This window comes from Schistocerca gregaria, chromosome 7 (genome assembly GCF_023897955.1).
Source record: "Schistocerca gregaria isolate iqSchGreg1 chromosome 7, iqSchGreg1.2, whole genome shotgun sequence".
Lineage (NCBI taxonomy): Eukaryota > Metazoa > Arthropoda > Insecta > Orthoptera > Acrididae > Schistocerca > Schistocerca gregaria.
In genome coordinates this window covers 121308479-121323220 of record NC_064926.1, presented here as the reverse complement: position 1 = coordinate 121323220, position 14742 = coordinate 121308479, and the positions used below count along the sequence as shown (strand labels likewise).

Sequence of the window (14742 nt, the reverse complement as noted above, 5' to 3'; positions counted from 1 at the left end):
ATCGTGTTCCACGTTCCCTTCTTATGCGAATGCGTCGACTGTCACTCTCCAGATCAAATCGGGACTCATCTGCGGAAAGAACATTGGCCCATTCTTCGACTGTCCTGGTGGCACGTTGACAAATCCGCTCTAGACATTTCCTTCTACACACATCTGAGGTACACATACATAAGGTCTCCGACAATAAAGGCTAATCTGCCGAACCTTCTGTACACCGTTTGGCCGGATACAACACATCCAATAGCTGCTCCGAGTTCAGATGCTAGTTGCCTTGCAGTACTAAGGTGGTACCGTAGTGCCCTTACGGCCAAATAACGGTCGACACGCGTGGTCGGCCCAGCCCTGGTCTTCTGTTCCGGTCTCCATACATTGTGGCCAGATCCGAGAAATGACAGAAAGATTCAAATTAAGCTTCGGGCTACATAAATTTCTGACTGACCTACTTCCATTCTTCTTAAGGCCCTCCAAGGCACAGTCTGGTAGACGTCTTCATTGTGCCATAGAGCACCTTCTGTGACTGTATACACAGCTATTATGGATGTGTGACTACCCTGTTTGACAGATGCCCTTTCCTGATTGTTGATGCTGTTCTCCACTGGCCAGAATGCCAATGCTTCTATGCAGAACACGATCGTACGGACACCTGTTGCCAGTTCGTATGATTATATCGTGAATTAGGCACAGGATGGGGAAATAACGGTTTTCTTGCTTTAATTCGGCACATTAGTGTATTATTTACAAGGGTTCTTATTTATATTTACGTGTTTGAGGATATTATCGAAGAATCTGAAATAATCTGTGACTCCCTACTTTTCATTTAATGTTTGTTTTGCATATTTTTTTTGAGACCAGTGTATCTCCAGTTTTTCAGACAGATCCATTTCATGATACCATCACCTGTATAAACGTTATAAAATGGTTATGTTCAACATCTGGAGATATATTCATATCACAAAAGTAAAGATCAGTTTCACGATCCAGGTCATAAAATGGATATGTTGAAGAACTAGGAATATATATGCATCACAAAGAATATAAAACGAGATTATATGAAATAAAAAAATTGAAGTGAATGACTGAATTTTTTCGGATGCCTCAATAAGTATCCCTAAATAACCAAATAAAATAGTGATACATTGAAACACGTACCTTTGTACATCAAATGTAAGAGAATGATGATAAATGTTGGATATGCATAACATCCTGTCCATGAATATTATATCACACTCTATGAATGATCTCTAGCGTTATACCTATTCAATAAAAGCTAAATTTTCTGTGTGACTGTTTGTTACTGTACATTTCCTGTTTTCAACGAGCACTGTCCACTGTAAATTTATGAGTGATGTGTAATAACAAGAAAATGATATATAGAAGTTCTTTTTTTTTAAAATTCGCTATACATTAATACAGATCATTAATTACAAAATTCCGCATATTTATATTTCACAGTAAGAACAACAGAACAGTGCTACTTACACGCCTTGAGAAAATCATGCATAAATGACATAGTACCCAAAAACGCACTTATGCCTAGATTGGAATTATTTCCTAAATGCGCCCTGTAAAGACAAATAATGAGAAAATTATGACTGGTTGCAAAGATAGTTATCTTATAAACGCACCCGTTGTTTTTAGGGTCTCAGGCTTTCCTCAACCATTTGTTATGGATAAAGTAAACTTACAGACATTTCTACATTTGAAGAGAAAAGTTGCCAAAGAGCTCTTTCAGTTACAAGAAGTTTTACGTTATTTTCCATAGATAATTATTTTATTTTCAGTGCACTAGCTACAACAAAGGGACTAAGATGAATGGAGGTTCGGAACAGTCAAGATAAAGATTATGTTTTCGTAATTGGGCTTTATTAGGTGGATATATATCAAGAGGATTATTGTTTTAGGTTCTTCATTTTCATTGTGTGTTTAGTGTTCAAGAGGGTTTAAGTTTTCACTTTTGCCTAGCAAATCAGAATGCTTTAAGTACCAAGAGGATCTATAATTAGTAAAAAGGTTCCTTTCGTTCTTAATTACTTTTTAAAAAATTATTTGAATTCAGTTTCACATTCAAATACTTTTAGCCAGCAAGACATCATGAACTGTTAACTTAGTTCATCTGCATATAGATAATCGCCAACTTCATTCTGAGGCAGAACTTCCCACCATTTAGAAACCCATATCATTATAAAACCGAAAACGTCCCTTACTTAACCAAAGAAACATTCTTGTGCAGGCCGGAATTCCAAATCAAAGAAACTAGTCCGAAGAGTGGTTGTTCACAATCGCAAGGGCGCAATAAGAAGAGGCTAGAGGTACGTCAAAAAACAAAATTGTTCTGTACTATTGTAGATGGTTCTCTACCTACTATTTCGATACAGCGCACTATTCCGATACGTCGTGTGATACCGGTGCATTGTGAACCGGCCATGTATAACTACCAGTTCCTTTCACTTTGTGTTCTCTATGATTTATCTGTTACGAGAGAGCGGCTTTCGGTGATCTTCGACTCAATTCGTAACCAGTCGTAAAATGATAATATTATCTAAGGAGGAACGACCAAAGAAGTAGTTAGTGCAGTTCTGTCGACTCCTCTAAAGTGTGCTGCTGCTAATTATCAGCAATGTTCACAGTAAGTTTTTTTTTTTTTTTTTTTGCCCTTCGTCAGTAACTCATTTTGTTGATCCTTCAGATCCACGTCAGTTTAAGACTTCTTAAGTTTGTCAGAAACAAATTGCCTAATAGGTTATTCGCAGGCAGCTTCATATGATCAAATAGTCGTTTGTTTTCACATTTTCCTTTCATTGTTTAACGCATAACGGATAAAAATGAACCTCTGTCTGTTAACTGCCACAACGTCCTTCCGAATCCAGAATGTTTGAACCAGCCTTCAGAGAATTCCTCTTGCAAAAAAAATATCGAATCACCTTAGTTCGATGCATTGGATAAGCTGACATTACAGAGTGGCTTAGACACAAACCATTATCAAATAATAAAAATTCTGCCTGTTCACTTTAGTTTTAGCAACTTAACTGCTACTATCGGCCGAAACCTTCAAAGCTGTTGTTGTTCTGAGTCAGCCATCCCGCGAGTGAAATAACATCTTTACAGGTCTGTAATCTCGTTGCTGACTGTTAAGTATTACCTGCGAGCTGTGGCACACTGTCTTTCACGTGAAAGGCCAAGGTCTTTTGCTAAGTCTGGGTGGGCTCATGTAGAACTTGAGCTTTATTACTTGCTGCCGTTTCAACGCAGTTAGTTCTCTTATGGTAAATCGATTTTTGTTTTAGTTTACACCAGAATTCAGCTTACTTTAAAGGGCCAATGATGTCTCTATGAACAAGATGTTGTTTCAGAATTGTTCGCAGTTCATATTACTGATACGGGTCAAACAAAGGCCTCACTGTGGTACAAGTTGTATTTTTTACACCGAAATTTTAAGGCTCTCAGCATCAGCTAGTTTCAAAAATGGTGAACGCGCTCAGATGTGAAAATACTGGAGATATAAATTTGAACACAATTTGTATTGCCCTTTTCGATCGTTCTCTCTTCAAGTCACTTTTCATATATTAGGTGACTAGGACCCTATCAGCTGTTTTATTTTGTGTTCCGAACTGAGATAAAAAATGTTCCATTTATCATCTCATTCGAATAGTATGTAACGCGTTGGAACTCTGTTGTTATATACTACATTTGGTGTTTTGCTTTCGGGTGCAAAGATAAATATTTATTGTGGTTGTCTAAAGCGTGAACTCACAACGTATAGCTACCGATGCATGAAACACCACTGTTTTAAACTAACTCCGTAACGTAACGTAAACACCATCCGCACCCTTTTCCGGACCCATGAGTACCGACCGATTGCCGTGTTATCACTGCCAATGGGATAATTTCATGCGGTATGGTAGGGAGTATCGTCATCTCTCATGGCCGTTGTCAGTTCTTGTGCCCTACATTCGCTATTAATTGATCACGCAACTACTCACTTGCATCACGAAGCTGAGAGCTCCTCATTCCAATCCTTTCACGAAGGAAAAATTCCTGCCATTACCGGAAATCGAACCCAGGTTCTCCGTATGGAAGACATCTGCGCTTGCCACCCGGCTATGGAATAAGCTAACTAGGCAACATTGGGATGTTGGCCCCTGTGATTATTCATAGCGGTACAGTACACTAATCGCACTGGGAATTAGAGCCATACAAAGCTGAATGGTTAGTTGAAATGAACAGAACTCATGATATGGATACTGAAATGCCATTTTCCTTCCACTTAATATTTCGGCTTCTAGAAATTCTGTTTAAAAGCTTATGCTTTCGTGTTCAATTATATGTATATCAGCGGATTCAAATCTTTTTTTCTTCAACTAGTATGACATTCAGTAGCTGTTTTATATTCTCTCTGTTTTGCTCGTCTTAACCAGCAACTCTTCCAAGTCCTTTGCAGTCTCTAACAGTATTATAACAACATTCCATAAAATCAGAGTTTATAATTCAAATTTAAGTCAGTTTCCAAATTTCCCTTGATTTCCTTTACTGCTTGCTCAAAGTACAGTATGAGAAACATTGGGGAGAGTCTCGGATCATCCCTTACTCTCTTCTCAATCACTACTTCCCATTCATATCCTTCTATTCTAATAACGACGGTCTGGTTACTGTACAAGCTGCAAGTAGCCTTTTGCTCTTTATATTTTACCTTCACTACCTTCAGAATTACAAAATGGGTATTCCATTCAACATTCTCCAAAGTTTTCTCTAAATCTACAAATGCTCTAAATACAAGTATAAGCTATCTCCTAAGCTAAGTCGTAGGGTTCAGTACTGTATGTTCCTCCTTTTCCTCCAAAATTATAACTAAATTTCCCAAGGTCAGTCTCTTCTAGTTTTTCTATCCTTCCACAAATAATTCGTGTCAGTATTTTCCAATAATTACTTGTTAAACTCAAAGCAATATTCACACAGTGCACTAGATTTGGAATTATTACGTCTTGCATGAAATCTGAGGGTATTTTGTCTCTCTGATATGTGTTATCCCCTGGTGGAACAATTATTTCATGGCTGGTTCTTACAAGGGCGTCAGTAATTATGAGGGGCTGACGTATTCTCCCGGGCCTTTCTTCAAATTGGGCGTTTCAGATGTCTCTCAAATGCTCCTCGTAGTATCACATCTCCTAACATCTTCATCTACTACCTTTTCCTTATCATCAATAATGCCTTCAAATTCATTTCTCTAGTACATAGCTTTGATACATTCCTTCCATCTTTCACTTCACTGTTCTTTGCTCAGGAGTGGTTTGCCATTTCAGCTTTTCATTTTCAAACAGCTGCATCTCTTTTCTCCAAAAGTCTCTTCATACAGGCTGTTTCTGTCTTTTATCTTATGTACCCATGCTTCTAAATCCTTGCATTTCTCGTTCATCCGTCTCTGATTTGCATTATGCGCTTCCCGTGAATTTAATTTTTCAGACTACTTCATTAATTTTTCTACGTTTCTGGTGCTGCATTCACATATTTTATGTTTTCGTCAATTAATGTTAATGTCTCGTGCGTTATCTAGAGATTTCCACAAGGCTTTGTGTTTTTATTTCTTTGATCTGTTACTGCTTTCACATTTCATTCCTCAAGGGTATACATTCTGCTATGTTCCTCACTCCTGCCTCAGACAATCTGTCAAAAGCTCCCTTTAAAACACTCTACTATCTGTGGTTTTTTCAACTTAACCAGGCCCTATCATCTTAATTTTCTAAGTTGCAAGCAATTTCTTCAGTTTTAACCTGCAGTTTATCCCAAAAAAGAACCAGGTCCCATCATCTTAATTTCCTAGCTTGTGCGTAATTTCTTCAGTTGTAACCTGCAGCTTATCCAAAACATGGATACAAAATTAGAAAATTTTATCAGTATTTAAGCATTTAATGTATATTCCACTACTGTTGCCGAATTTATAGATCCTGCAGCACACCAGAATTAAACTGTTTTTCTAACGGGGCACAATCATTCACAGGACAACGGGAAATTGACCCTACTGCTGGTCTTAGTGTCACTGAGTGCTTCGGGCTGCAGAGTAATGAAGTCGCTGTGCAAGCCGTATCCTTCAATGGAATTTACGGACGAGGGAATGCAGTGCTCTGGTATGACGGTGACGCAGGTGCCGAGGTTGCTGAATAACAGACTGCAGTTGTTGCTCCTGACGGGTACAGCCATCTCGTCTCTGGACAACTCCACCTTCGGCGGCCGTGAGTTTCCGCAGCTGACGACCCTGAATGTAACTCAGGGTAATCTATCCAGAGTCGGAGCCGACGCCTTCTGCACCCTGCCGGCGCTGACACATCTGTACTTGTACAGCAACCGGTGAGTATTACCATCTGCAAACACTTTCTTTAATGTGGCATTTGGATAATCACTATGGATCCACTAAAAATATTCTTTCAGTGTGGTCATATCAGTGAGTCTACTATATTTTAAGTTTTTACCTACGATAAATAATGTGCCCAAATGCAAGTACGACTCATCCACCGAGGGTTCCATATATATATATATATATATATATATATATATATATATATATATATATATATATATATATATATATCACATATTTTGATACTCGAAAATGCTTTAATCCAAACCTACAGGTCACCTCCCGTTGATGTAGAAACATGAAATTTGGCAAGAAGCAAAGTTTCACAGTACAAGCAAAAGAGAAAAATCTGGAGATTTTTAAAATGTAATTATGTTGATTCACAGCAAACACAAACATAGCCAAAGCCCTGGAGCCAAACAAAAATTACAAGAAGCGAAATGAAGTGTGAGGAGGGCTATGTGAGAGGCGTTCAATGAATTCGAAATAAAAGTTCTATGTACTGGTTTGGCAGAAAATCCTAAGCAATTTTGGTCTTATGACAAAGCGGTAGGTGGATCAAAACAGAATGTCCAGACACTCTGTTACCAAATTGGTACTGAAACAGAGGATGACAGACAAAAGGCTGAAATATTAAATGTCTTTTTCCAAAGTTGTTTCACAGAGGAAGACTGCCCTGTAGTACCTTCTCTAGATTGTCGCACATATGACAAAATGGTAGATATTGAAATAGATGAGAGAGGGATAGAAAAACAAATCGCTCGGTTTCACACAGAGTACGCGAAGGAACATACCCCCCCCCCCCCCCTCCCCGTGTCTTGCAGCGGTGTACCGTAGGTCTCTAGAAGAGCGTAGCGTTCCAAAAGATTGGAAAGGGGCACAGGTCAACCCAGTTTTCAAGAAGGGACGTCGAACAGATGTGCAGAACTATAGACCTGTATCTCTAACGTCGATCAGTTGTAGAATTTTGGAACACGTATTATGTGCGAGTATAATGACTTTTCTAGAGACTAGAAACCTACTCTGTAGGAATCAGCATGAGTTTCGAAAAAGACGATAGTGTGAAACCCAGCTAGCGCTATTCGTCCAGACTCAGAGGGCCGTAGACACGGGTTACCAGATAGATGCCGTGTTTCTTGAATTCCGCAAGGCGTTTGGTACAGTTCCTCACAGTCTTTTAATGAACAAAGTAGGAGCATATGGACTATCAGACTAATTGTGTGATTGGATTGAAGAGTCGCTGGGGAGTGTTGTAGGACGTTGCTATTCACAGTATATATGAACGACCTTGTGGATAGCATCGGAAGTTCACTGAGGCTTTTTGCGGATGATGCTGTAGTTTATCGAGAGGTTGTAAGAACGGAAAATTGTACTGAAATGCAGGATAATCTACACGAATTGACGCGTAGTGCAGGGAACGGCAACTGAATCTCAACGTAGACAAATGTAATGTGCTGCGAATACAAAGAATTTAACTACAATATAGCAAATCAGCAACTGGTAGAAATTAATTCCAATAATTATCTGGGAGTAGGCATTAGGAGTGATCTAAAATGGAATGACCATATAAAATTAATCGTCTGTAAAGCAGATGGCACACTGAGATTCGTTGGAAGAATCCTAAGGAAATGCAGTCCGACAACCAAGGAAGTAGGTTACAGTACACTTGTTCGCCTGTTGCTTGAGTACTGCTCACAGGTGTAGGATCCGTACCAGATAGGGTTGATGGGAGAGATAAAGAAGATCCAACGGAGAGCACCGCGCTTCGTTACAGGGTCATTTAGTAATCGCGAAAGCGTTACGGAGATGATAGATAGACTCCAGTGGAAGATTCTACAAGAGAGACGCTCAGTAGCTCGGTACGGGATTTTGTTGAAGTTTCGAGAACATACCTTCACCGAGAGTCAAGCGGTATATAGCTCCCTTCTACGTATATCTCGCGAAGAGACCATAAGTATAAAATCAGTGAGATTAGAACCCACACAGAGGCATACCGTCAATCTTCCTTTCCACGGACAATACGAGACTGGAGTAGAAGGGAGAACCGATAGAGGTACTCGAGGTACCCTCCGCCACACACCGTGAAGTGGCTCGCGGAGTATAGATGTAAATGTAGATTTAGTTTTGAAAATACATTGCAATCATCATCCGTCAGAAACACAACAAACGAACATGTTATGTTTGCAAGCAGTTATGTTCGTCTGTTAATGCTTCCGACGGATGACGAATGCAATGTATGTTCCAATGCCGAAAAGATATTTTTTATTTGACACATTTACATTTTAACAATCTCCAGATTTTTCTACTTTGCTTTTACTGTGCAACCTTGCTTCTTGCCAAATTTCATGTTTCTACATCAATGGGAGTAACCTGCAGGTTTGGATTGGTGGGTTTGTGAGCACCAAAATTTTTCACACAAACGACCAAATCTTTTGATTGCATTAACTTAGAAACTTAAACATTTTTACACCGCCAAGGGACTGTGCGCCTTAGTAAATGACATTCATTTGTAATTGCCAATCCAGCTTGTCGACAAGAAAAAGCGGTCTTAACAAACGGACAGACAAACAGATATACAGCAAAAAGTGACAAAAAATATTTCTTCGTATTATACAAATATATATCAATAATTTCCGGATTCTTCCTTTACCTGTGCCGTATAACCTTGTTTGCTGGCAAATTTTGTGTTTTTAGGTCAACGAGAAAAAAAACCTACATTTTGATGTGTGAGTTTGCGAGTTTCAAAATATGTGATATAAATGGTCGAATCTTTTGATTAAATTGACTTGGGAGCTTAAAGGTTTTATACCGCCAAAGGATCATCAACTTTAATATGTGACATAAATTTGAACGTGGTGCGCCAACCTTAACAGACGCACAGACAGACATATAGATAAAAAATTATTAAAGAGATATTTTTTAATGTGATATAATTACAGATTAATAATTATTGGAATTTTTTCCTTTACGTGTAGCGAGAAATTGTGTGTCTTGGCAAAGTGCATGATTCTATGTCAATGTGAAGTACCCTATAGGTTTTGATGAGTGAGTTTTCTAGTGTCAAGGTATGTGGCATAAATGCTCGAATCATTTTACTGAAATGGCTTAGAAGCTTAAGTATTGTACACCGCCTAGGGACCGTAATCGTACTATATGACATAAATTTGAACATGATTCCCCAAACTGCTTGACAGATGAAGGGGTCCTAACAGACGGACAGACAAACAAACAGACTGATGAAAAAAGGCAAAATAATATTTCCATAAATACAGAGAACAATTTTCGGACTTTTTCCTTTAGTTATACAGTGAAGTCTTGCTTCTTCTTAAATTTCACGATGCTAGGCCAACTGGAGGTACGCCAGAGGTTTTGATGAGACAGTTTACGGGAATCAAAATATGTGACCCTAGGACTTTAGGAACTAGAAGCTTATGTTTCTTGCACCGCCAAGGCCCTATAGATCTTAGTATGTGACTAAATTTCACCTTGGTACATGTACCTGTTACTGAAAAAAAGGAGTCTTAACAGACGGACGAAAAGGCAGAGAGCCAGATAAGAAAGGGCAAAAAATAGTTTCCTACGGTATAAATTTATAATTATCGAATTTTTTCCTTTGGTTATACTATGAAACCTTTTTGCCAAATTTCACGATCTAGATCAATGGAAAATACCCTGTAGGTTTTGATGAGTGAGTTTGCGAGTGTCAAAATGACGTCTGTGAGATAAATTTCTACTTGATACGTTTACACGCTCCCGAGAAAAAGGGTTATTAAAAGTCGGACCGATAGACAGACAGCAAAGGGATCCTATAAAAGTTTTACTTTTGCCGACTGAGCCCCGAATCTTAAAAAGCAAGAAGTTAAAGTACAACATTTTTGTTCACAAGATATACCTTTAAAAACCTGTTTTTTTTATTTTTTTTAATCGAGCTTCAAACAGCACAGCGTTTAAGTACTGACACTTTTGTTCAGTTAGTAAATTTAATGAAATTGTGGCTAGAGAATATGGCGAGAAAGTAAAATTGCTGCACCATCTAAATACTATACATTATTTGTTACAAATAATAACGCACAGTGACACTGTAATACGAGTGGCAGGATTTCACAATTTGTACTTCTGTAATATTTGTAGCATAGACTTCCAGCTGATAGAATCAACATCTACAAAATCATTTGTAATACGTTAATGCACCTAGAACCTTGTAAAGTTACAGCTGATTCAAAAATGAGGAAACTGATTTATTCAGCTCATTTCCGACCATTGCTGAGTTGAAGTATAAATCTTCTATACTGATACTGTTTTTAGATTCCCTCTTTTAAGCTCTCTGTAGTTACAGAATTCGTTCACAATATGTATCACAATATGTATTCCCCTAATACTCTCCTCTATCACTTTACTCATAATGTATTAGGAAAAATTGGTCGCAGCGAAAAAGGTTTTGAACTGTTGTTATAAAAAATGTAGAGCTTTGAGAAATAGTTTTTAAATGATAATACTTCACACTTTTTGTTTAAAAATGAGATCAACATCTCTGCACACTCCAGGCCGTCCTCGTCAGTATGTTACTCATTGATGAGAGGTAATATCTAGAAATTTATCTGTCTACCTATACAGGATGTCTGTCCCTACATAAGGGTTTTATCCATCACGCATCACCATCCAAAACAAAACACATATTTTCATGTTCTCTAATTCACTACACACAAACCCTTAGTCCTACAGAAATAAAATGAACGGGAACTTTATGTAATAAATTTAATGTAGTTAAATTTTGTAGTCGAATACGTTTTCGCTAGAGGTAATAGTTTTCGAATTATTCAAGAAAAATTTACAAATCAGACATTCAAATGCGTTTTTCTTGTATAACTTAAAACCGTGGCCTCCAGAGGAAATATATCCCAGTAAAAAAATTAACTGCATTAAATCTCGTTCAAAAGCGTCATGTTCATTTTTTTTCTGTAGGAATAATTGTTCACACAGTGTCCAGCCACTCGAATTTAGGTTTTCCGTAGTTTTCATGCATCACATGAGACATGTATGAGGGTGGTTCTTTATACAGAGACCTGACTATGTTCTCCATTGAGAGTTTATGTTCCGCGCCATCTCTTCTTTAAGATGGAGCAAAGTGCAGAGGCCAAGAACGAGTTTAGTGTTAAAGTGCCAAGAGTGGAATGAGGTCAATGAAAGATGTTGTGAAGAAAAACTGAGAGTTGTGTATGAGATTTTCTAAGATGTGTGATAATTTTATTGAACATCGAAAGGGATAGTGAAAGCGACAAACGGTATGAAGAGGTACAAGCGCAGCAAGTGATACAGTCTAAAAGACACTCAGTGTAACACATGCTCAGGGAACAGGAAGAGATCAGTTCAGAACTAATACACAAAACGCTGTCGATCCCCTACCTGCAGCTCCCATTTGAATCAGTTTAGTTAATCTTCAGCAGCTACACTGGTATGCAGTATTGAACTACACCATCATTGTTTTACTCGTATATCCGGTGATTTTATAAGTAGCACTGCAGCGGTCATCTAAATTTTCGCACATTTCTTGTTTCAGGTTGGATAAGCTAGACGAGTTGAGTTTCACCTGTAACAAATTTTTAAGAACCGTAGACTTGAAGGATAACCCCAGCCTCCGTCACCTGCCACGACTGGTCAGCTCTTCTGTGGAACATCTGTACCTGGACAACTGCAACCTTGCTACCATGGACATTGCTACCATGGAGGGGATGACAGCCCTGAAGGTTCTCTCTCTGGTGGATAATCGAGAGCTCCACTGCCAGTCCATAAAGACGGAATTCAAGCAGGCTCGCCCAGAACTGCTGGTAATCTGCGAATGTTCTGCTGGAGATCCTTCCTCGACATTACCTGGTGAAGAGGAATGGACTTCCAAAAAACCTTTTACTGAGTCATATATACCAGCAATAGCCTCTACTGACCCTCACATAGTAGTTAATATAATTTTTAAAACTTTTATTATAGTTAGTGTAATTATTACAGTCATAATTATTATTAAAAATTTTATAAGTAATCGTAATCATAATACAAATCAAAATTCAAATAACCATAAATTATCATTAAAAATAAATCTATAATATGTATTATAAATTACTATTAATAGTTGTTATAATAAGTATTTTAGTTCTTTACAGTAGTTTAAGGTGCCACGAAATTATAGCTTTGAAATTTGAAATTATTACTATTAATAGAATTTCAGTTGTGCAGTGTGTGTACAGGCTTCATTCTAAACACACCATCCTGTAATCATTATTAATAGCTACTGAAAGCAAAAGAATGGAAATCTTGCCAAAAAATGTTAGCGTTTGTCACCATTTTTTACAGCTGTCAATAAATTTACCGGTGCTAGCAATTTTTGACAGGAGCGCCATTCGTAATATTGGTTAGCCCTGTCGAACTGTGCCCAACAGAGAAACGTTTTCATATTTATCAGCACTGAAAATGGCAAAATACAGCAATTTTTCCATCACAGAATACAAATAGGTAAATGATTATCGACAGTTTCCTTTCCATTGCCGCTATGAAGTTGTTGCGATAGAAAATCGTAGTCCAGCTGGGACTGTAAACTGCTGTCAGAAACCGGTATTTTTAAATAAATGTTAATTTCTGACAACAGTTTAAAGCCGAGTAGAATCATAGTTTTCAAATTTAACCACACAGGGAAGGGGCCAGTCTCATGCCCAACGTAAGGTAGGAGTGAGTAGTGGTCAATTAGTAATAGTCGAATTTATATTGTACTGTATGGTAGCGAGTGACAGAATTTAATCGGTTCTAGGTAAGTTTACCGAAGAAAGCTCACTCACTCATTTCATTCGTTCTTTAACTTTCTTAGGAAAACTTACCCAGAACCAGCCAAGTTATTCTAATCTTCGAAATTTTTTCACCTATAGCTCACCTTTTTTTGATAAAAACTTGACTTTTTTCTGAAAAAGCGTAAGTAAGGGAAAAGTTTAATATCTTCTGAAAAAAGTGGGCATAAAGTTATCCTCCAGAACTTATTTATCTAAAATTCACCTCATTATTTCTTCTTTAACACCCATGAGATTTTTATGAACTCAATTGTTTATGTTTATTGAGGTAAGACCTGGTCACAATTTCACGTTAAAGATAAATGTTAAATATTAACATAAAACGTTAAACGTAACCAACCAGGACATGTTGGTTCTTACTTGGGATAGTACAAAATTTCTAATTCTGGTCGAAGAATACTACATTAAATACGAACAAATCCTTCTTTTTTTTAAAGAATATTGCTGTCTCTCTTCATTTCAATGAATTTATTTTTATTGGAACCTTTAACAATATACACATACAAATTTTACCATTTTGTTCACTCAATAAATACACATATGTAAACCTATTTTGATCTTTACTACATAAGCATAAATTGTATAAACTCCATTGTGGGAAAATCTCTCCATCGTTGTTTAAAATAATTTTTTATTTCTTCTTCGCTTTCTATAATTTTTTCTTAGTTCTGCAAAATATTCTTGTGTTGTCTCTTTAAAGGCTATGTATTACCCAAATATTCCAGTTTTCTTTCTTGTGTGCTTAAGTTTTCTAATTCTTGTCCTCGTTTTCTAGTAGACTCTAAATGTACTCTAAATGTATCTTATTAGTTTTTTTAATTTCTTTAATTGAATACCGATTAAGTTTGCTTTGTGCATTTGCCAGCCGGTGTGACCGTGCGGTTCTAAGCGCTACAGTCTGGAACCGCGCGACCGCATTCTTGTTCTCGTTTTCTAGTAGACTCTAAATATATCTTATTAGTTTTTTTATTTCTTTGATTGAATACCAATTAAGTTTGCTGTGTGGATTCGCCGGCCGGTGTGACCGCGCGGTTCTAAGCGCTAAAGTCTGGAACCACGGGACCGCTACGGTCGCAGGTTCGAATCCTGCCTTGAGCATGGGTGTGTTATGTCCTTAGGTTAGTTAGGTTTATGTAGTTCTAAGTTCTAGGGGACTGTCGACCTTATAAGTTAAGTCCCATAGTGCTCAGAGCCATTTTTTTTACTGTGTGCATTCAGTCTTTTCTACACACATATGGGATAATATTATTTGACTTTATTAATCCAAATTCTTCGATATTTACTTCTTTGTATATTGCAGAATATGAGCTATTGGATTTAGAGCAATATCTACCTCCAGATTGTATAAAGCATGTTTCTTTCACAGAAATTACATTCTCTGTCGCTTCAAAAATTTCTGTACAATAAATGGGCAAAAAGCACATGAAATTAATTTAATCAGTTTTTCTCTTTCTTCTTTATAATCTCTTACAATTTTTATTTGTGTTTGTGTCAATTTTTTCGCATTTTTGCTACCCCAACAGACATATTGCAGTAGATTTTTTGTACATAAGCTAACAAATATTT

At 37.5% G+C, this 14742-nt stretch overlaps 1 protein-coding gene across 1 annotated transcript; it reads left to right on the top strand.

Moving 5' to 3' along the window:
* The first annotated feature begins 2567 nt into the window (after positions 1-2567).
* Positions 2568-12533, top strand: LOC126281980 (uncharacterized). Its single transcript, XM_049981362.1, has 3 exons — positions 2568-2626; positions 5993-6339; positions 11907-12533. The coding sequence occupies exons 1-3, from the start codon at positions 2618-2620 to the stop codon at positions 12442-12444; spliced, it is 894 nt and encodes a 297-aa protein (XP_049837319.1). The 5' UTR covers positions 2568-2617; the 3' UTR covers positions 12445-12533.
* The last annotated feature ends 2209 nt before the right edge of the window (positions 12534-14742 follow it).